This window comes from Pimephales promelas, chromosome 13 (genome assembly GCF_988280905.1).
Source record: "Pimephales promelas chromosome 13, fPimPro1.hap1.1, whole genome shotgun sequence".
NCBI classification, from domain to species: domain Eukaryota; kingdom Metazoa; phylum Chordata; class Actinopteri; order Cypriniformes; family Leuciscidae; genus Pimephales; species Pimephales promelas.
In genome coordinates this window covers 4,708,019-4,730,787 of record NC_142781.1, presented here as the reverse complement: position 1 = coordinate 4,730,787, position 22,769 = coordinate 4,708,019, and the positions used below count along the sequence as shown (strand labels likewise).

General features: G+C 37.1%; 1 protein-coding gene and 1 long non-coding RNA gene across 2 annotated transcripts; both read left to right on the top strand.

The window, feature by feature from the left end:
- The first annotated feature begins 3,228 nt into the window (after positions 1-3,228).
- LOC148974788 (uncharacterized) lies at positions 3,229-4,057 on the top strand. The gene is made up of 2 exons (XR_016145957.1): positions 3,229-3,357; positions 3,889-4,057. It is a non-coding gene; the product is annotated as an uncharacterized LOC148974788 (long non-coding RNA).
- A 1,324-nt stretch (positions 4,058-5,381) lies between these two features.
- Positions 5,382-19,948, top strand: ube2j1 (ubiquitin-conjugating enzyme E2, J1). The gene is made up of 8 exons (XM_039664309.2): positions 5,382-5,577; positions 6,736-6,809; positions 9,742-9,873; positions 11,142-11,226; positions 11,508-11,613; positions 15,201-15,330; positions 16,228-16,371; positions 19,538-19,948. The coding sequence occupies exons 1-8, from the start codon at positions 5,547-5,549 to the stop codon at positions 19,799-19,801; spliced, it is 966 nt and encodes a 321-aa protein (XP_039520243.2). The 5' UTR covers positions 5,382-5,546; the 3' UTR covers positions 19,802-19,948.
- The last annotated feature ends 2,821 nt before the right edge of the window (positions 19,949-22,769 follow it).

Sequence of the window (22,769 nt, the reverse complement as noted above, 5' to 3'; positions counted from 1 at the left end):
TGGTATGACATGCATGACTACATTAGATTGCTATAAGCTCAATTGCTTCCTCCTGCTCGATTGCTCCTGTCTGCCTTGCAGCTCTGCTGAGTTGTTTTGCGTCTTTAGCTTCATATATATTTCAGTTTTGAATCATTATTTACCATATAATTTAATCAACATCACATATTAAAGTTTCAATCTAAATCGTTGCTAGTATGAATAAAAATGATAATTGAAAAAGTTTTTTGGGGCAGACCTGGTGAGATGGTATTCATCCCTCCTGGGATGGTGTTGCTCTTCTCTCTAGTAGTGAAGTAGTAGTGATGCCGCAGTGGATAAGACACATGCCTTTGGTGTGAGAGACCTGGGTTCGAATCCACTGTGAGACACCAATGTGTCCCTGAATAAGACACTTAACCCCTAGTTGCTCCAGAAGCGTGCGACCTCTGACATATATAGCAATTGTAAATCGCTTTGGATAAAAGCGTCGACTGAATAAATGTATATGTAAATGTATGTAACGTAATGACTCAATGTAGCCTACTAGCCGAGACTCTTCTTTATGTGTACAGATGTGACGTAATGAATGAACATGTTGAATAAAAATAAAAATCAGCCAGAGGCAAACAAGAAGAAGCATCGCTGAAGTACTTAAGTTGAGCAGCAGCTATGGATAATAGATTATGTCAGGGTTTTGAACCACATCCAGAGAAACATGACTCCTCAACCCAATTTGAACAATATCCCTTGCCTTGCCCATTAATCTCGACAGTATTTCATCAGCTTGGTTGGATACTGGACACTTCTGTTTGTTTAGCTGAGATTTTGTCAATTCAATCCAATCATAGACAGAGTATTTATCAGAGCCGTCACCTTTGAATGCCACTGGTTCTATGTCTGTTTTAACATGAACTATTACTTGAAGCATATTTTGGACACATATTTTCAGTAGCCCCGCCTCCACGAAAGATATGTGCCAGATTGGTGACTGAAAACTCAGGGAGCATAAATGAAAACTTCAAGCATAAATCAAAACTATGGGAGTGCATTTGTAAGTTCAGATCAGCAAAAGAAAGATGTGAAAACAGTTAGCTAAACATCCAGAATATAAAAAACGAAGTCAAAACATTTGCCTGTGGTCTTACCATAACATTTTAAAGAGGCACTTGGCAACTATTTCAACTTGATAAAACTGTTTAGAAATCATTTGAATGGTTCAATAACCTGTTCTGGAGAGAATTGTGACTTTCCCCGCTCCCCCGGTGTTCCCAGGCAAGCGGAAAACCAACCTTGCAACATGGGCACTAACATCCTGGTAAGTCCAGTAGCACCTCATTGCAGTACACGAGATCCAGGGGGCAGAGTTGGATCCAGATCTAAGGGGCGGAGATGGGTAGGATTAGGGGTGGGGTTGGGGATCAGAACACCCTAGCAACAACCCAGAATACCCTAGCAACCACCTAGCAACACCCTAGCAACCACCCAGAACACCCTAGCAACCACTTAGCAACACCCTAGCAACCAACCAGAACATCCTAGCAAAGGTAAGGTGAGAGGAGTTGGATCTGGATCCAACTCCTCCCTGGATCCAACTCCTCCCCCTAGATTTCGTGTTCTGCAGTGAGGACCATCTCGGTAAGTTGTAAATAGAAGTCTTGTGAAAAGCGAGAAAGAGTGAGAAACACGAACTGCTTTATGGCAATTCAACATAATTCTATGATACTGTTGATGTATTACTCACTTGGTAGACAGCTCTTCACAATAAAGTTGTCCGGCTCCGATAATAACAAATGCACTTGAGCAGCTGTAGAAAGCGGGAGGAAGGTGCCGCAAGTGAGTTTTTTTTTTTTTTAAATCACAGTGTTGTGAAAATAAACCGCACAGCTGTAAGGGGGAACTCGATGATAAAACATGCAACAACAAAAATGTAAATCAGTAAAGAAATTACTTGTATTTTTCACAAATTCTCCACGTTTTAGTTCAGTTTATATTTTAAACATTTATTCACAATAAGATTATGATAGGTGATGTTTTACCTTTTATAATATTCATAATATAAAATAGTCTACATTTCACTATCTCCAATAAACATGTTACACAATTGCATCAGAAGTATTACATCCTCTTACAAAATGTATAATTTGCTGATGTATAGCTTCAAACATACTCTTTAAAAAAAAATACATTTTTTTTTACTTTATTCTGAACAATACACAGGAAAATAGGTACAGAGAACACTACAGATACTGTAACCTGTTCAACAAAATTAAATCAACGGTGTACAGACCAGAGGATAATAACAAATCAATTAATGTAATTATAGAAGGGGAAAAATAAAAAAATATGCATTTCCTTCAGGAGATGAAATGTTCTTGTAATATAATTTAAAGTCCAAATGAAATGCATTAAAACAAGGTTGTGAATTAGACCATTTACATTTGTGACTATGGTATTTTCCAAGGATAATAAACAGCTGAATAACTTAAAAGAAATACATTTATCTGAGAACTCGCTATAGCGGCTGACGTCACACATAGATATATACACTAGACCTCACCTTGGATACGGCAGTTCATTAGAACGAATGCGTCAATAGAGCCGCCATCTTGAAACAGGGGAGCCCCTCCACTTTAATGCATCAGCGTCATGTAGTAGACACAGGTCTAACGCAAATAAAATCACCATAAATCATCATGAATGCGATTTTTCTTGTTTTTTTTGTTTGTTCCAACGGTCATGTATTTATCATTGATTCCAGAAAGAAAGAAAAAATGTTTAATTTTTTTTTTTTTTTAAACATTCTTCCTAGTTCAGATTTCATCCGTGAACTTCATACCCTGCACAAAAGTCCGCCACCATCAATGAATTCGAAGTAAAGGCAGAGATAGCAGCGTTACCTAGCTACTTCCTATGACAAGACCCCTGTTCCAAGATGGCGGCGGTTTTGACGCATGCTTAGAACCCCCAGGTGAGGTCTAGTGTATATGGCTGCGTTCCAAACCGCATACTTCCCTACTATTTAGTATGGGAAAAAGAGTAGGCGAGCAAAAAAGTATGAATGAATCCAAAAGAGTAGGCGAGAATTACCTGGGTGACGTAGCAATTGTCGCGAGATTCGGACTTAAGTGCGTTCCAATATGCCTACTTTCCTACTATATAGTAGGCGAAAACAGTACGTGAAGGAAGCAGTACGTTCCAAACATCAGTTTTCATAAAAAGAGTAGGCGAGAAGTTCCCGGATGGCTTACTGCTTCCGCCCAGATTTTTGAGTGCTTTTCCACGGCTACTCATGATACTCATCTATCCCAGGAGGCCACGCGAGAGGATACGTCAATATCAACATCGCGGAGATAAGCGACGCGGGGGTTTTCAAATGTGAGTAAATACGGTTTAAATCGTATGTGTTAAACTACTATAGAGTAAACGTTTTAACTGTTGAACGTCTAAAGGAGTTAGACAGTATAGTATAGTTGTGATTTTGCTGTAAACACATGTTTTATTATGTATTGATAACAGGGGAGCTCCAGTAACCGTAAAGTTACGTTTCCAACGTGTATTTACATAACCATACATCTTAAAAACGCTTATTTAAAATGTCTATTTACATCAGGAAGGAAAATATTGTATAAGTATTGCAGGTGAGCACATCCCAACATGAAAAATACATGTGTGTGCTATTATGTAGGATAATTCACTGTTGTCAACACTGCTTACATTAGAAAAATTATGTGCTGTGAATAAAAACATATATAAAGTAACTAAACATGATATATATTTAATTTGTCCCTTATTGGTGTTGATATATTGAGGAACATTTAAGTTGGATTAAAAGTGAGTTAACACATCAACCTCAACATGTAAATGCAGTGTTGAGCTCGTAATGTGAATCTTGTCTGCATGTTACAGGGACAGGAGAACACGCGTCTGTTTATCAGGTGGAGAGAGGCTCATGATGCTGAATGCTGTCATCAATGAATGGGAACCGCTGTGTTGAGTCGGCAGTAGGGTTTGGGGTTCAGTGCCTGTAAATACATGCTTGTAGTTTGAATAAAGCTGTTTCATGTGTTGACTTGTATATGCATTTGTTTATTGTGATGGTTACTTTTATTTACTTTTATTTGTTCTTTTACTCATTTATTCATGTTTCTTATTGTTGTCAGTATATAAAATGTAATTAATTTATGCATTAATTCATCGATTGACTGACAATTGAGATGTTTCACTGCATTTAGCAATATAAATGAATTCATGCATTACTGTCATATTACAAAACAAATTACATTTTGCTTGTTTTATTAAATTATATTTTTAGTATATAAAAAGTTATATAAGTATTGGTCAGCATTTAATATTATTATTTTGTTTAAGTTTTGGGGTGGGCTAACAATGAAATTCATTCTGAGGTAATATTAATTTTTAAGCAGTGATACTTACATTTTTGGAGTATAAAATCAACAGTTTTCTCCAAAAGAGATCTTCAAGCAGCTGCCCGTCTCCTTTGTGCAGACATTACAAACGCTGTTCTAGGTTGTGCTGTGAAGTTACTGATGTTATGAAGTGTTAGAGCACCTGTCGCTCATATAATTTAAACTTATTATATGCAAGATCATGGAAAGATACTATAGTTTATGTAACAATCATAGTGACAAAACAGAAAATATAAAGATCATTGGTTTGTGTACATCATAATATGACATAAAATTATATTTATACACAGGAAATAAGAACAATAAAAAAGGCTAAATATCTTCATTATAGTTTTTCATAATACATAAAAAAGTTGTTATATCTGAGGGATGAAACGAGGTAAATTCATGAAGAAAAAGGAAAACTTAAAGGAGAAACTTTTTGGGTATAAAATAAAGAAATTAACAACATAATCAAGAGATGATGATTTTGGGGTTTCTTAATAAAAAAAATGTATCGTTAGAATAACACTGTTGGTCAGTAGGGTTTAAAATATAACAACTTAAATCAACCCTAAATGTATTCACAAAATAAATAGGCAGCTGTTTCTTCAACAATACCACAACAAAATGAGCAAGTTTCATCAATATCAAGATATTTATAGGTAGATTAATTAAACGTATCGTTCATATTTTTTTTTTATTGCATGAAGGTGTTGCGCTTGTGATAACGCGTAGTAGGTCACATGATAACGTCAACATGGCAGATGTCCGGTTCGCATTCATACTCAACGAGATTTGGCTATAAAGTACCTACTCTTTTAGCGCTCGATGAGTAAGTACTTATTGAAATTAAGTACCTACTCATTGAGTATGCGGTTTGGAACGCAGTATGTCTATGGACGTCACATAGGGCTGTTCGTGTGAAGCGCATCAATAAAGTTCCACCATTCAAATGCTAAGTTTACTTCCTGTTTTCATTTTTTTTTAATGTCCTGTGACATCTGAGAAAATTCATCTCGAAAGTAGAAAGAAACTTCAGTGCTGCCACGTCAGGATTACAGCTCTAGATAAACACCTGGCCGAAATCCCAAGAGACACTCATACACCAAATAACCTGAACGGAAAATACCAGCCTAGCGCGAGGTTTGTTCTGTCATGGAGAGCAAATATAACTTGAAGAGTCCAGGTAACGTTATGTCATCACATCTTTTATACATCATCGATATTAAATTTAATGGCTTGAGTTATGTGCTCATTAAAGGCGTTATACACACATTCAGCCCTTAACGTTACATGTCATGAGCTAACGTTAGCTGGATTAGCTCGTTAAGGAAGTGTCAATATATACTTCATCTGATTCTGAGCTGGAATGCGTCGAGCAAACATTACAAACTAACGTTACCATGGCATGTAACAACATGAATGAATATGGTTATAGTGCAATGTAATGGTAACTTACATGTCATTAGTACTAGGGTATTAAAGTAGCAGTACCACCACACAGTATGCTGTAATCTACATATTGGTAAACAACCTGCTAGCATTAATACAGTGTAAAAGATGTGTTTAGTTTGGCACTGATTATTTTGTCAAGCGAATACTATTTCTAATATTCAAATCACACATTTTATTGCTTGCCCTTTGTAATTGTACATTTAAGTACTGAGTAATATGATTTAACTTCATGAACTTTAGGTTTAGGGTTTAGTTTAGTTGCATGTTTACTCTAGTTGCTACTGTAGTAGACTGCAAAATTAATAAGTGTCACTCATTTTTACACGGGGGAAACAGTACAACAGTTGTTTACAGGTAAAGTATACGAGAATATCCATAAATTCAAACATTGAAATGTATTTATATCACTATTGAGTGAAATGTGCCTACCCTTTCATCACATTTTTTACATTTATAGTTCTTCATGATATACATTTTAATAATTTCACAGTTTTTTATATTTCACGAATCCGTTGAAGACTGCAGCATGTAAATCCCTTGCCTATTTCTGAACTATTTTTGTTGTTTTATTGTACACACACACACACACACACAGCCTTTATGTTCTGCAGTAATTTCACTATAGCCAAATTGCTATGCTTTTTTTGATTACATGCTTTGTTTAGCTAATTATTAAATCTTGGATATCCTGGGACGCGAGCGGTTGCTAGGTGTTTCCCATCTATCAGAAGTCAAAGGGTTCACCATCGAGTCTCTCTGATATTGCAGTCTGTTACAGTAATTCTGTGGGATTTTAATAAGCATGTGTCATTTTAAGAAATGTTGTTGCAGATATTGACGTGAGACCTTAGCTCAACTGAAGCGTGTGTGTGTGTGTTGTGTTCATCAGCTGTGAAGAGGTTGATGAAAGAGGCAGCCGAACTCCGGGACCCGACCCAGCATTATCATGCTCAGCCACTGGAGGTCAGACATGTCTCGTTTGATCATTATAATTCAATTAATAATTACATTGATATTTTTTAATTATTATCTTAGTTTGTGTGTCTAATTATAATCTATTTTGCTAGTTTGTTAGAGTTATGTTATGCTTTTAGCATATCTGTTAATGACCTCCTCATTTGGATAAAAGCGTCTGCTAAATGATTAAATGTTAATGACCAATCAGCATCTACATCTGCCTTTCAAAGAACATCTTTAAAGGGGTCCTATACGTTTTTGGGGTCTACTTGAATCATGTTTACATCATTTAATGTTAAAATACTCTTTTAAAATACTTTTTTTACATTATATATTTTTTTTCTTCTTACGTTCACAGTGTGAATCATTTTTAGTTTTGATGATGTTGTAAATTTTAATATATATGTACGTATTACATATTTAATTATTATGAAAGTGTTAACTGGCATCAATCAGTAACACTTTACAATAAGGTTTTATTAGTTAAATTGGTGAATATTGACTAATAATGAACTGCACTTCTACAGCATTAATTAATCTTAGTTAATATTAATTTCAGCATTTACTAAAGCATTAAAATCAAAAGTTGTGTTTTTTATCATTAGTTAATGCACTGATTGTGGCATAAAATGAATAAATAGATTAACAAATAAACGATAAGATTAACAAATGTGTTGCTCATGGTTAGTTCATGTTAGTTCATACATGAATAATGAACAAATGAACTTTATTGTAAAGCATTGAGCGAAATCAACGATATAAATTACTTACAATTTAGAGTTGCACATGGACTTTCATTTAACCAGATGTATTTCCCCAAGCTAATAACACTTGCTATGGCTTGGATAAAAACGAATGACATTGCATATTAGCTTTAGGTTACCCGCTGCTCGTGTAGTTTGAAGACTCTCGAATATGAAATTCATCTTTTGAAAGTATTTTGACACATGTATTGAATTTCTTATTGTTACACAATTGAGTGTTTGTCATTGCTGTCATGCTGATTCATCAAATAACGAAACATGTCTCTATCAATGAGACATTGACTGCATTCAAATATTTTTGTTTTTAATAATTTCATTCTAATGTAAAATTAATATGTATTTTTAATTGACTAAACTAAAGCAATGAACGCTTTATCAGACGTTTTAGTTTAGTTCTCCTTCAGGATCTCTATACATTTTACTCATACACGCATGCAAAAAAAAAAAAAAACGTGATTTTCAATTTAGCAGGAATTACTGAAATGAGGAATATTGTGAGCTATTCGACAGGTTCGGACAAAATATGGATTCCTGCTGTCTTTTGAAACGTAATTATTTGAATGAATGATTAGATTAATGACTCGCTCATTAAGACTTCACTTGTTTAATTATTGTTTTTGAACGAATCTCTTGAATAATTGATTCGAAAATAAACACATATTTAACAGTCATTTGGAATGATGTAATTGATACAATCTTTATTTGAAGTGCAAAGTTACTTTCAAACGATGATCTGCTATATCTTAATCGCTTCTGTAGACATCAGTGTTTATATTCGAACTGTAAACTTTTATCTCAGCACTTCTGGGATACTGTGAATATCTGCAACGAAGAAATAACAATATTGTGTGTTTAAAAAGGCTGTTTCATACCTGTACGTGACGACCGCTCTCTCTGGCTCAGCGGCAGATTCAAACACAGATCTTCATATTCGCAATCAAGAAGGCGGTCGTTTAAGGGTTAATCGTGCTGCTCTAGTGCACACTGCCACTGATATAGTGAATAACTCCTTTCGATGTGGCTTTATAAACCTTTTTCATCAGCAAACAGCAACATTACGCACTAAGCATAATAGGACCCCTGTTAACTGTCACCCCCCCTTTTTTGAATAGACATGAAAATGCACATTTCGAACTTAAATGGTTGTAATTCAAGAATGCTTTGGAATATAGACATATGATTGGTCTTGTTTTAAAGAAGACATTTGGCAGATTTTTGTAGAAGTGAAATAAATTAAGAAAGTGAAACAGAAAAAAAGTTATAGAAGTTAGAGTTTATGGAAATGTACAATGTAAAAATATTAATTATTCATATTTTACATAAAATATATATTTTCAAAACCTGGGCTACTCTAAAATGGCAGAAAGATCAAAGCCAAAAATCTGAACAAGTTGTGTTTCAAATTTTAGGTTGATATCTCAAAAAATGAGCTTTCAGTAAGATTTTGTTTGAGCGCAGTACCAAACTTTTTCACTAGGGCTCAATCAGACTCCATTACTGCCCATATAAGGGCGCCTGCATTTCCATTCGTGTTTTGAGTGATATGAACCATTATTTTCACAATTTTCACACAATTTCTGAAGTAGAGATCCTATTCAGGAGTAGCATGGGAAGTTTGGCAGATTTTGATATGAATTGAACCTCTAAGAAACACATACAAAGAACACGCATGTAAGTCATAGCTAGCTGCCACGTCACAAATGGTGAATTTATTATTTTTTTCTTGATATTTTAAACTTTTCAGACCTTTTTTTTCCAAAATAATTGAATGGATTCTATCTTTTGAACTTTTGGCATGAAAACAAACTGAGGTATCTACCATTTTTTCATGATTTTTCATGTTTATTGCTATTTTAAAACAAAGGTCTGAACACGCCTTATGAGTATGAAAATATTATTGTTTTATATTGATAAATTATGGCTCCTCTGTAATATATTTTGAAAATCAGTCACCAAATATGGAAACTAGAGATTGTAAGCTTTCAAATGATATATAGTTTGTCAATATTATTTAAGGTATTTACTAAGATATTATTGTTTTAAAAATATAGTGGCAAACGTCCCACCTGTGGGACGGTGACGGTTAAGTGGTTTTAAGAAATATGGGTGGAGCTTTGTTTTTTTCTGAACCCAATGACCTTCAGTGTGTGATATGACTCTCATGTGTTGATCAGGATAACCTGTTTGAGTGGCACTTCTCCGTCAGAGGACCTCCAGACTCTGATTTCGATGGTGGAGTTTATCACGGTCGGATCGTGCTGCCCCCCGAATACCCCATGAAGCCCCCCAGCATCATTCTGCTCACCGTAAGACAAGCCTCGGCTACTTCTTAACCCTAATGCCTCTGTTCCAATCCTACACAGACAGTTCTCCACACAGCTTGAGAATCGAGATCACACTCGTTTTCACGAATAGTTTTTGAATTATCATGTCTTCTATGTGCCTTGAAAGAAATGTTTTAGCTTTTAGAACGAAATCACACTAATTTCGCACTAATGACTCGGGTCTTTTAGGGCCGTGACACACTAAGTCTGTCTGGCTAGTTTTTAGTTTTAGCGAATGAGTCAGTGCAGAAGAGTAAAAGTGAAGTCAGGACGGCACAGACAGAAGGCTGTTATCTTTTTATATCATAAAAAAAAGCCTCGGCATCCATCTAAAAAAAAACTCTATGAACTTGAAGGTATTAATACATGGATAATTAAAGGAGTAGTTCACTTTTAAAAAAAACTTTTGCTGATAATTTACTCACCCCCATGTCATCCAAGATGTCCATGTCTTTCTTTCTTCAGTCGAAAAGAAATGAAGGTTTTTGATGAAAACATTCCAGGATTTTCTCCATATAATGGACTTCAATGGGAACCAAACGGTTCAAGGTCCAAAAGACAGTTTCAGTGCAAACTGTTCAAAGGGCTTTAAACGACACCAGATGAAACAATCGCGCATTTTAAAAAAACCAAACAAGCAAACAAAGTTTAAGTTTTATAAGCTCAAATGTTCGCCTTGCTCTGTTCTGTGATGACTCTCCTGTTCGAACTTGTTTATGAAAATGAACGAATCTTTTTTCGTGTCATTTGGTTCATTCAACGAAGGAAATGAATGAGTTGACTCAGGAAAAGAGTTCCAACAGGAGAGTCACGAACGCGCATCACACCCTAGCCTTAACCCTAACAGAGCAAGGTGAGCATTTGTGCTTATAAAACTTAAACTTTGTTATTCATTTATTAAATGAGCGATCGTTTCGCTTGATAAGACCCTTATTCATCATCTGGAGTCGTTTAAAGCCCTTTGAACAGTTTGCACTGAAACTCTCATTTGGACTTGAATCGTTTGGTTCCCATTGAAGTCCATTATATGGAGAAAATCCTTCATTTCTTTTCGACTGAAGAAAGAAAGACATGGACATCTTGGATGACATGGGGGTGAGTAAATTATCAGCAAAAGTTTTTAAAAAGTGAACTACTCCTTTAACAATGCCTGTTTCTGTGTCCTCATGATCTACTGACGTCCTCTTCCCCTAACCGTTCTTCTGTTGTGTTTCTCTTGTATTGAATAAAAACGTTCCTCTCATCCTCAGGCCAATGGGAGGTTCGAGGTGGGGAAGAAGATCTGTCTGAGTATTTCCGGTCACCATCCAGAGACGTGGCAGCCGTCATGGAGTAGTGAGTGTCTTCATGAATTGCATTTATACCACCTCTAAAAAACTGAATAGCCATTTCGATATATATAATATAATATAATTGTGTTTGTGACATAAAACACATTTGTAAAAAAATGTATATATATTTGCAAATCTCATTTTATTTATTTGTGAGTTTTATAAATGTTTGTTAAACTCTTTACATTTGTTTGTGAAAATCTGTTTCTCATTCTGTTTATTTGTAATAATGTAACGATCCAAACCCACAAACATTAAACCTGTGTGTTTCTCTCCATGTGTCAGTTCGGACAGCTTTAATAGCGATCATTGGATTCATGCCGACCAAAGGGGAAGGAGCGATAGGATCTCTGGATTACACTCCTGGGGAGAGAAAAGCTCTCGCTAAAAAGTAAGATGTCTGCCTTTTTTACCTCTTTATTTTCATCTGATAAAAACATGCACAGGGTCACACACACCATCAGGGTTACACACACGATACTTTATACAAAGTGCATAATCATACGTGACGTATCAGGCAGGGAGGCTTTCTTTCACCATAAATTATATGGTAATAATTCATAGGTTTTACTTGCAAAAATCTAAATATACATTTGACTGTACAGTACAGGAAAATTACATTTAATACCATGTTAAACCACTTACAGTTTTTCACCATATATGGTAAATTAACCAGTTAACCGATTAACAGTGTTAAGCACACTTTTGAAATGGGCTATTAGAGGATATAATATAAGTATTAAAACATTGAAGTTGAATTAAAATTAGAGGAGTAGTTCACTTTTGAAAAACCTTTTGCTGATAATTTACTCTTCCCCGTGTCATCCAAGATGTCCATGTCTTTCTTTCCTCAGTCGAAAAGAAATTAAGGTTTTTAATTAAAACACACCAGGATTTTCTCCATATAATGGACTTCAATGGGAACCAAACGGTTCAGGGGCCAAAAGACAGTTTCAGTGCAATACAAACTGTTCAAAGGGCTTTAAACGATTCCAGACGATGAATAAGGATCTTATCAAGGATGTATCATGTATTCATCACATGGATGAATAATGATATGCAGATGAGGATATGCATATTTAAACTAGGCGTTGTAAGGTCCATGGTTATTTCGGGGAGGAGAGGCACGTGCGCACAATCTTCGGCTGACTATTTGACTATACAAAACCAAGTGAATAACACACACCAACAAAATACAACAACAAAATGATTGCTTTTCTAAAAACAGCAAGCAGAAGGGCTAACAAAACACCAATTACGACATAAGACCAAACGAAAGAAAAACATTCAAGGTAGTCCGCATTGGTTCAGAAAGGAGGGTCGATGTGTTGAACAAGTACCTGAGAGAAAGTGGAGAGCAAATACAACAGTCAAAAGGTGAAATTCTGACCGTAACATACAGCTGGTAAGAGTTATAACATGGCATGTGTCTATAAAGAACAGCATGGTGTTGTCTTCATCATCATGTGTGTGACACTGGGAGACAAGCGGCTGAGAGAATGGGTGGATTGATGATGTGTCATCGGATACATCCAGCTGAGGCCTCATTTCAGCGTGTGTGGACATGCTGTGTCCTTTATAAACACACACATACATCTGTAGATGTGACTGATTGTTGTTGTCTGCGACATTTCTCCAATCAACACGTGCTGATTAAACGTCCACACACGCCAGCACTGTTATTCAGTCTGTCTGCCTTCAAACCATCGGCATTTACTAATGCAAAACCGGAAGTCTGGAATCATGAAGAGTCCTTAAATACTGTAAAACGCTAATATTGTGAACTACGTTGCCCTGCGGGAGAAGTCACTGTTGGGTTTTAAATGGACAAATGCGTAAAGGAGTAGTTAACTTTAAAAAAACTTTTGCTGATGATTTACTCGCCCCCATGTCATCCAAGATGTCCATGTCTTTCTTTCTTCAGTCGAAAAGAAATTAAGGATTTTGATGAAAACATTCCAGGATTTTCTCCATATAATGGACTTCAATGGGAACCAAACGGTTCAAGGTCCAAAAGACAGTTTCAGTGCAAACTGTTCAAAGAGCTTTAAACGATTCCAGACGATGAATAAGGGTCTTATCAAGCGAAACGATCACTCATTTAATAAATAAATAACAAAGTTTAAGTTTTATAAGCTCAAATGCTCGCCTTGCTCTGTTCTGTGACGCGCATTCGTGACTCTCCCGTTCAATCTCGTTTGTCAAAATAAACGAATCTTTTTCCGAGTCATTTGGTTCATTCAACAAACAGAATTGACTCAAAAAAGGATTTGTTCATTTTGATGAACGAGTTTGTCCAATCCAATTTATGCATTAAATTATTATTAGTATGATTGTGTTATCATTATTAGGGGAGGCCTAGGCTTTCAGCCATTTGCCCGACCGGGTTGACGCAGAAATAAGCGTGTTGGACTCTCCGGATACGAGCGAGCCGATGCGGTTGCTAATGAAGCTCTTCACCAGGAAGTTAATGAATGTCAGTCAAATTCCTCCTTCAGATATCAGGCTGATTAGTAATCAGCAAGAACAGGAACAGTGGAATATTATGAAGAATAATAGGCTATATGAAACTCATCCTTTCTATCACTCTTAAAGCTAGACTTGATCAATTGTCGTAGTTGGTAAACATGGTGACGTTTTTTTGTGGGCGGAGCTTATGTGGAGGCAGAACGATCTGCCGCTTCTCTGGCCGCTTCACTAACGCTAGTTAGCAAGGATTGTTAGCTTGTTTTTTAACAATGACTGGAGAAAATCAGATATTATCTTAATGTGTAAGGTCACTCAGTGTTCAGGACCGCGATTGTTATTTCCAAAAGTTATTTTTAACGGACGGAACCAGATTGGCCGACCCGTAGCCTTCACACGCTCACTAAATGCATGGACGATCTGACAGGATTAACGTTACGTTACCTCGGGTGAGTGGCCTGACTTCTACACCTACCTTATAGAGAAACCGATCGTAAATAGAAACTGAGGGCATATAAATCTTTAGATGCTTATATGGACCTGTACAAGACTTGTGTGTGCGATCCGCAGTTCTGCCGAGCCAGCGCCGAGACCACGACAATATAAATATGTCATTACGGTGCGATTTTAATGATGTGAATATTTTCTAGAAATAAAAATTCCAGATACAGCATATTCATTTTTCATCAATTCTTGCACCAAACAACACCACAAGATGACATTTAATAATAGTAACAACAATTTAAGCTCCTTATTATGTAGCCGAATCTGTGCTGGTTTGTATTGGCCGCCTCCAGTTTTCACTTTGTTTTGCCTCCAGCTAGCGCCGTGACGTAACTGTGACGTCGGCGCAAAAGGGGTCTATAGGTGAAGACCCAACTTTATGCATCTTTTGTAAGATTCCTGAACTGTTAAACATATTTTATTAGATTGTCCTGAACTTAATACAAGTAGAATGTTTTTTTTTTGTTTGTTTTTTTACATCACTTAAGGACATCACTTATTTATTAAGATTATGCCTAAAAAGGTTTTGGATTTTATTTATTTATTTTTTAATTTAAAAGATCTTGTTGCTGTTTTTATTGTATTTGTATTTTATTGTGATTGCATCATGAAAATAGCCTTGGATGCTGATATGGCGCTTCAGCATAAAACCATCTGAATCTGAATCAGCTACATTAATTTTTTTATGAATCGTTAAAATACTTGTCCAGAGCCTGTAGACTGTAGTGCACAGGGTGTGTTTTTGTGCTTAGTTTAAAGTCAGCATAAAAAGGAGTCGTTGATTGTGTCGGATATCAGTGAAACGCTTCAGGAGCGAGAACAAATGTGGGCGGGGTTTGCTCTGGTTTGCTATTGGTGGATCTTGTGTGAGTGACGGGTGACAGAGAAGAGATGCTGCAAGAGGGAGGGGTTAGATATTTTGATTAAAGATGACAAGTGCACATTTTTAATAAAACAAATAAATGGTTTGGAATATATTGTGTAGTAAATGTGTGTTTTGTTTGTCAGGTCTCAGGATTTCTGCTGTGAAAGTTGCGGCAGCTGTATGCGCACGGCTCTGCTAGCGCTCTCTCCGGACAGCGACCCTCGACCTGTCGACCCTCAGGCACTCAGACTGGCCCAGCAGATCAGCTTCAAGGTGACACTCAGGGGATATTCGCATCAACATTATTACGCCTCGGGAGAACAGCGTACAAAGTTTAGACACCACCGTGCTTCCTCAGTTGATTGACCACGTTAATAATTTCATTTATTTGTATTGAACGTTTTCTTAAATGTGGTTTAAATATGCAATTGAGCCATTATCTAATTAAATATGTGTTTATTTGCACCAATTTTCATAAAATGTAAAGGGGAGATTTGAAACTTATGTTGAGAAACCGCCCTTTAAAGATGAGTATGTGTAATTAGGAGTTTAAAAAATGTGTAATATTCAGTAATATTATTGATTTGCCCGCACTGACTCTGTTGAATGGGAACAAAAACTTAAACTGAATTGACCTGAACAATGACATCACGATTTTTTTTCATAATTTACAATTTTGCAACATGGACACTGTTATTGAACTGAACTGAATCAACATTGAACTGAATTATGACACTGTAGTCTTTTTAGAGTGGCTTTACAGCAGATTTCAAAGTTTGCGTCATTTATTATTATTTTCCAGTTTATCACTGTGAAGATGCTTTAAAATAATTTAGTTTAAAGCCCTACAGGAATAAAGATGATGACTAATTGAAATCTACAGATGGTGATCAAATACGTTTTAATAATAATGTTCATTTTACATATTCTATCAAATTTTTTTTTTTGTCTTGATTATTATTCTATGTTTTGTTTTCCAGGCTTTGGCAATATTGTATTATGTACAGTCATGCCAATAAAGCAATTTAAAATGTTATGAAATAAACACTTGTTTTACCTGTAGTTTGCCTTAAGCCAGAATACAACCATTAAGGTTTTTTCATTGTGACAATTTTCATAGGAATGAAGCACATGACCTGCCCAGTTCTCATTGGTTTATTGTGTCATCAGGCGGAGTCGAGCTCGTCGGCTGCAGACCGTGGCAGTTCAGCGGCAGCGGCAGTGGCAGTGGCAGCGGCAGCGGCGGCTCTCAGTGACAGTGAGAGTTCATCTACACCAGAGAGAGACACAGAAGACACGTCTTCAGCTGAGCAGGTGCAGGACCACACACACACACTCTTAAGGTCCTTGCACAATGAGTCCGAAATCGTATTTGTGATTCTGGATTGTCTGAACACTGTTCGAACTGCTTGCTACGGGTGTGAAAAACGCAGAAAATCGAACCCGATCGGAATTTTTTTTATTAGGGCTGGGTATTGACACAAATTTCCCAATTCGATTCGATTTCGAAATTGATTATTTTGGATATCAGTTCCAATAAATGGCAAATTTTCTCAAGGAAATCAAATCTCTTAACTAATGCTGTAAACTGGGAGTCTAGTTGTAGCCTACTAGGCTTCATTAGCCTAATATGAAGGTTAAATTACACTTAAATTACACTTTTATTTATTTTTATAATAAGAAGATTATATGAAATATAAACATTTAAATGGTGACTGTCATAAAAACTTGCCAGATTTATTCAAATATGCATTAGATATTGAAGAACATTCAGATTATAATGCATATGTAATATTTAGCAAAATGCTCCTCTCTAGAGTTATTTTTTCTAGCTGACTAACGAGTTTATGTGGGTTTTCTGAGGTAAATATGACTAGGGCTGTCGCGGTAACCGCAATATTGTAGTACCGTGCTTCTGACAAGTCAACCGCAGAGGATTGCACGTAACCGCAGCAACCGCGATATTCACGTTTTTTTTTTTTTTTATAAGGATACCCTTCTTGTTTTGAACTTAAATGATAACAAGACTGTTTATCATGGTGATGTGTAGCCTACAGGCTTCACACAGACAGTGAATGATCGGCAGAGCGCGTGCATACCTCTGTCTTTGAAGTTGTGAAAAGCTTGTCGTGTCAAAGGGAACCAAAATATTTGTCGCATCATCATTTTAACGTTCTCTTCACGGGTATTTTCCCATAAATGCGCGTCAGCAGCAGCGCTGGTCAGCATCCCACAGCTCAAGGAAGCCGCGGGGAAATAAAATCAGTGAGTCACACATTGAATCAATGCTATATTGGTCTCTAATAAGTGAAGCATCACCTTCAGCGTTGCCCATGCGACGCATTGCTGCTCAGCTGAGCCTTGAAAAGTTGAACCTCAAAGTTAAAAATAATTAACGTCTTCTTGTTTCTTTACATCTCTTTTAATGAATCCGCTTTTTAAACGTGTTCCTTGAATGAACGGTTCAATGACTCGCTCAAAGTCCGTTGTCATAACAATATGCGCGCTGAGTGAAAGTCTTTGATGCGCATATACTGTGTAGACGCTGTTTAGTTTCGGTTAACGTTACATGGTTACTGAAAATGTCCTCGTTTTTAGCAACAAATACATATAAATTAAATAAATAAATAAATAAATGGCGGTAATACCGCAAAGCGCGCTATTGAGCCACTCAACATTACCGCAAGGGAAATTCCATAACCGCGACAGCCCTAAATATGACGATACATGACATTGATTACAAGCTGTTTAACTGTCCACGGTTGAAACGCTGATTGAGCGAATCATTGTGACATGATACGGATTTCGATAAGTTGTACTCTTATCTTTTAACACACTTTCAGATGATAAAAATCGCTGAAAAAATTTGATGACTTTGCCCCAAAATAAGGTTTAAAACACTGTTTTCCTCACAGGTTATACTTTTAGATTTGAACTAATTTTCGGTCATCAGGGAGTCGCTATCAATCTGCGGGAGACACCCAGAACTTCTGGGAGCCTGACACAACGCACACATACACTGCATATCAAATCTGCCGCCTTTTCAGACAGTAACATATTTTCCACTGTCGCAAACCTCAACTGTGCGCATGCGTCGGAGGAACCAGACGATAGGCTTAAATGTTTCCCGGCTTGACCGTTAAAAGCAGATGATTGGCTGTCCAGCGGGAGGGGCGGGACATGTGCATGCAATCGCCATCTTTGGTGTTACGGGTTTTCCCTATACATTTGTATTAAGGATTGAGCAAGTGGCATGTCTCTATATAAATAGTCTCTGGCTTTACCCAAAGTTAAGCATTTTTCAAAACTCTCGGTGACCAGTAAAAAACGCCGACCGCTCAGCGCTTCAAAAGACGCTCATGGCGTTCTAAAAACGCAGCGCTCCCATTAAAAACAATTGAAGACATACGCCAGGTGTGTGGAAAAAGGGCAGAATGCTGACCGTAGACAGAATTTCTCGCTGTAGTCGTGATGTTGCCCATCACATATCGGTACAGGCATCAGAACCGGGTCTCCTCGTAGCAGATCTGTGTGTGTGTGTATGTGAGACGGAGAGATTCCTGACACTGTTTTGAGTTCTGTACACATTTTGTAAGCTCTTCACGAGTTCTGGTCAAAATACCATAATATGTACGCACATCTATCCCAGAACACAACACTGTTTTGGATGTTTGGTAAGTTACATCGAGAAATATAAGTAATAAAAGCCGACCAATCACAATGTGAACACATCCCTATGTTTCTTTGGTTTCGGTGTTAAAGGGATAGTTCACTTTGAAATTAATTTTTGACGTTTTATCTTACCTCAAGGGCATCCAAGATGTAGGTGTCTTTGTTTCCACAGTATTTTCAATTTTGATATTTTTAGGTCAAACCGTTCTTGTCTGTCAGTCATATAATGGAGGTCTATGGTCACCACCTCAAAGAGCATGCACAGAGAAGTCCAAATTAAACATGATTTAATGACTCGTCAATGTAAGGACACATTGATGGCCTAAGACACGAAACGAGCGGTTTGTGTGAGAAAACGAACAGTATTTATATCGTTTTTACCTCTTGTAATCACAGCCACGTCCAAGTGATCTGAAGGCACGGGCGCTTTGTGGCTGTGATTACAAGAGGTAAAACCATATAAATACTGTTGGTTTTCTCACACAAACCGCTCGTTTCGTGTCTTAGGCCATCAATGTGTACTTATATTTACGAGTCATTAAATCATGTTTAATTTGGTCTTCTCTGTGCATGCTCTTTGAGGTGGTGACCATAGACCTCCATTATATGACTGATAGACACGAACGGTTTGACCTAAAAATATCAAAATTGAAAATACTGCGTAAACAAAGACACTTACATGTGAACTCCATGCGAACCAGGACGAAAGGTTGTTGGTCCGGACCAAATGCAGTGTGTCCCCTGTTCAGTAGCATCGGCTCCCAGTGTGTCTGTAATGATCTCTGCTCCTCTCTTTCTTCTGGTCCAGACTGAGTCCTCATTCGTGGCTGCTCCGACATCAAGCGAGGGTCCATCCACCCCGGCGGCTCCGAGTCCCCGTCAGCGGCGCTCGCAGACCCAGAGCCCCAGATACCCCACGTTCACGGCCTCCCCCGCCCCCCCGCACCCGCAGCAGGACCCCAGTCACACGGGCTGTGCCGTCCTCATAGTGCTCCTCACACTCGCGCTCGCCGCGCTCATCTTCCGCAGGATCTACTTGGCCCACGAGTACAAGTTTGATTACGAGCTGTGAACTCTTTCTGTCCTGATCCAGCAGACGAGGTGTGTGTTTCAGGAACAAGAACATGTCAATGGAAGCTGCTTTTCGCCACAGAATATAAAAGATGATTGCAAATCTCAAAATTCGAATATTTTGTCTAGGAATTGCTAGTTTATATCTCGCAATAAGGTCAGAATTGCGAGATGTAAAATTGTGAGATATAACTCAGAATTGTGAGCTGTCACTTTATAACTTACAATTCTGTGAGATAAAAAGTCACGATTTTATGAATTTCATCCATTGGCAGAAACGAGCTTGTATTGCATAGATTTCACCCCTAAAAATGCACATTTATATTTGACATAAAGAGAAGACAGTTTCTGATGTTACAGTTGTCCCCTAGGCTAGCTATTTTACTTGTAAAGTATTTATGCATCATGGTGGTGATTATTGTGCCGCCTTTTAATGTTTTAATGTTCAAAAATCTACAATGGTGTAGCTGGACACGTCACTGTAACTTGAAAAATATCACATGATGTAATAAGAACTGGGTACTATTCCTGTTTTCCTCAATATAATTAATAAAATAACATTTTGGGGGTGAAATATGACGTTGTTTCGTACAAATCCTGAGACTGCTGTTTCCTAAATGCATTTCAAAAGTTACCAATGTGCAAAATTTGCTCTTAGGCTGGAAGAAACCAACGAATGGAGAATTTGCAGTCCGCTTCTGAAATGTGGTCCGTCTGTCTCGGAAGCGGACATTTACGCACGATAAAAACGTAGGCATGGTTGTAATATTGTATATTTTGCTTTTAAACTGTAAAAAAAAAAAAAACTACGTTTGCACTTGGATAGAAGAGCCTCTCTGGTTGGTCTGCTAATTTTCTGAAAACATTCAAGCGGTCAAAATGATGTTTTTATTTTTACTAATATATCTGTAACTCGGTATATGAGTTTACACATAGAACGTACACATAGAAACCCTTAAACATCATCTGTTTCTCTCTTCCTTTAGCAACAACCAATAGTTTTCTTTAACCAATAAACCTGACTTTAACAGAACTGTTTGCTCTCTTCACTCCGTCTCGAAGGTTTTAAAGTGACGTTATTAACATGAACGTGTGTCTTAGTTGTTACTTCTCGGACTTTCAGCTGGTTGGCGACCAAGAACACACTAGAGAAGCGAATCTAGCATTTTAATGATTATTTTCATGTTTCTATTTACTCCATATATCAATATGTGCTGAATAGTTTGATTTTAAGTGTAAGATTGTATTACAGCATTCGTATGTTATATCAACACTGTATTAAGGCTTCGATTTAATGTGGGGCATTGTGATTGATGTCTTCTGCTGTTAAACACAGATCATTAAAACATTTAAATAATCAGACATTCAGATCCGTTTGTCCTCTATTCATGAGTAATCTTCAGCAGGAGAATGGATTTCCTGTAATGAAACAAAATGTAGTATGGTTTCAGTTTTTGTTAAAGTGGTGGTTCACCAAAATGAAATGTTAAAAGCTTTTCACAATACTTTGGTATGTCTATTATAATGAATACGATAATAATTGCGTTTTAAATCATTTTTATCATGAAACAATGATATTTTGAGCGTACACTAAACATTTAGTCATTTCCCTGAGGCACTTCACTGAATTTGTACTGAAATTTCATGAAATGTGCACAGTGTTCATTTTTGGCAATATTGGAAGTATGTATTTGTTGTAATTTCTTGTAAAAAGCGAGAATATTTTTCTCTACTTGGTAGAAGTTAACAAAAGCGATTAATGTTTAACATTTAATTTAGTATTCACTGCAAATGCAGAATAATATCGAACATTTAATTTACATATAATTCAAAAATTCTATAACTTCGTGCGCCATCTGGCGGCCCTCCGTTGGAGAACAGCTGATATAACGGGATAGTTGATCACTGTGTGAGTGTGGTTTGGGCTTTTTAAAGGGATACTCCACCGTTTTTTCATATAGACCATTTCACAAGATGTAAACAACACTGGTCCAGAAGCACTTCCTGTTTCAGTTTTTTTAACACTTCATAAAAGCTGGGATAAAATACAACCAACAGAACATTTAAAACTGAATCAAAAAGTTAAACAAACATCTTTAAGATGTTTTCTTTACATGTGAAATAAAGAAAACAGTTACAAACTGAAACAGGAAGTGCTTCTGGACCAGTGTTGTTTACATCTTGTGAAATGGTCTATTAAACTGTTATTCCCTTAAAGCTACAGTGTGTGATTTTTACCCCCATCTAGTGGTGAAAAGGTATATGACCATCCAGTGAATATTAGTTTCTGTTCCTCTCAATTCCGATTTCGTTTTTAACTCCTACCAGACTGATCTCATGAAGTGGCGTATGTATGACACGCCAGTTCGTATTTCCATTTTTGGCGTGCCATCAACACGCATAATCGCTTTTCGGCGTGTTCATGAACGCCGTTGACTTAACGTTATTACTGTATATATAAATATATGACTTACCCCAACCCCGTCCCTAAACTTACCCGTCACTGGGGTTAATACGATTTATGAGTCTTCCCCTACCATCCTAGGAAAAAAATGATCGCTCCCCAGATGTAGATCTATATTTTGCTTTGTTTTGCTCGGACATTTGACGGCGTGTACAAACACGCGGAATGACGTTAATGGCGTAGACTTACACACATACACGCGGATGCACGTGAATAGCTCAAAATACGTTGAGATAACACGCCACTTGACTTGAAATTGGCGTAAAATTGGTGTACGTTTACGCAAAAGTCATGATGTCATGTTGCTGCTACGGTGGCCAATGTAGTCTAAGATTAACATGGCTTCCAGTTCGACCTCGTCCGTGAGTGTTAACTCAAACGGTGAAGCTTGAATTAACGGGTATGTCCCTTTTTGGCTAATGTTCTTTCAAGATGGAGGGGCAACATGGCGACCGACATTAGAACAACAACTTTAACTAAGAGGAGTTGATGCACAACTCTCTTG

Coding starts and splice junctions, on each gene's coding strand:
- ube2j1 (XM_039664309.2), top strand. CDS start 5,547: ATGGAGAGCAAATATAACTTGAAGAGTCCAG. Junction 9,874..11,141: donor CCAGCATCATTCTGCTCACC/GTAAGACAAGCC, acceptor TCTCATCCTCAG/GCCAATGGGAGGTTCGAGGT. Junction 16,372..19,537: donor ACACGTCTTCAGCTGAGCAG/GTGCAGGACCAC, acceptor CTTCTGGTCCAG/ACTGAGTCCTCATTCGTGGC.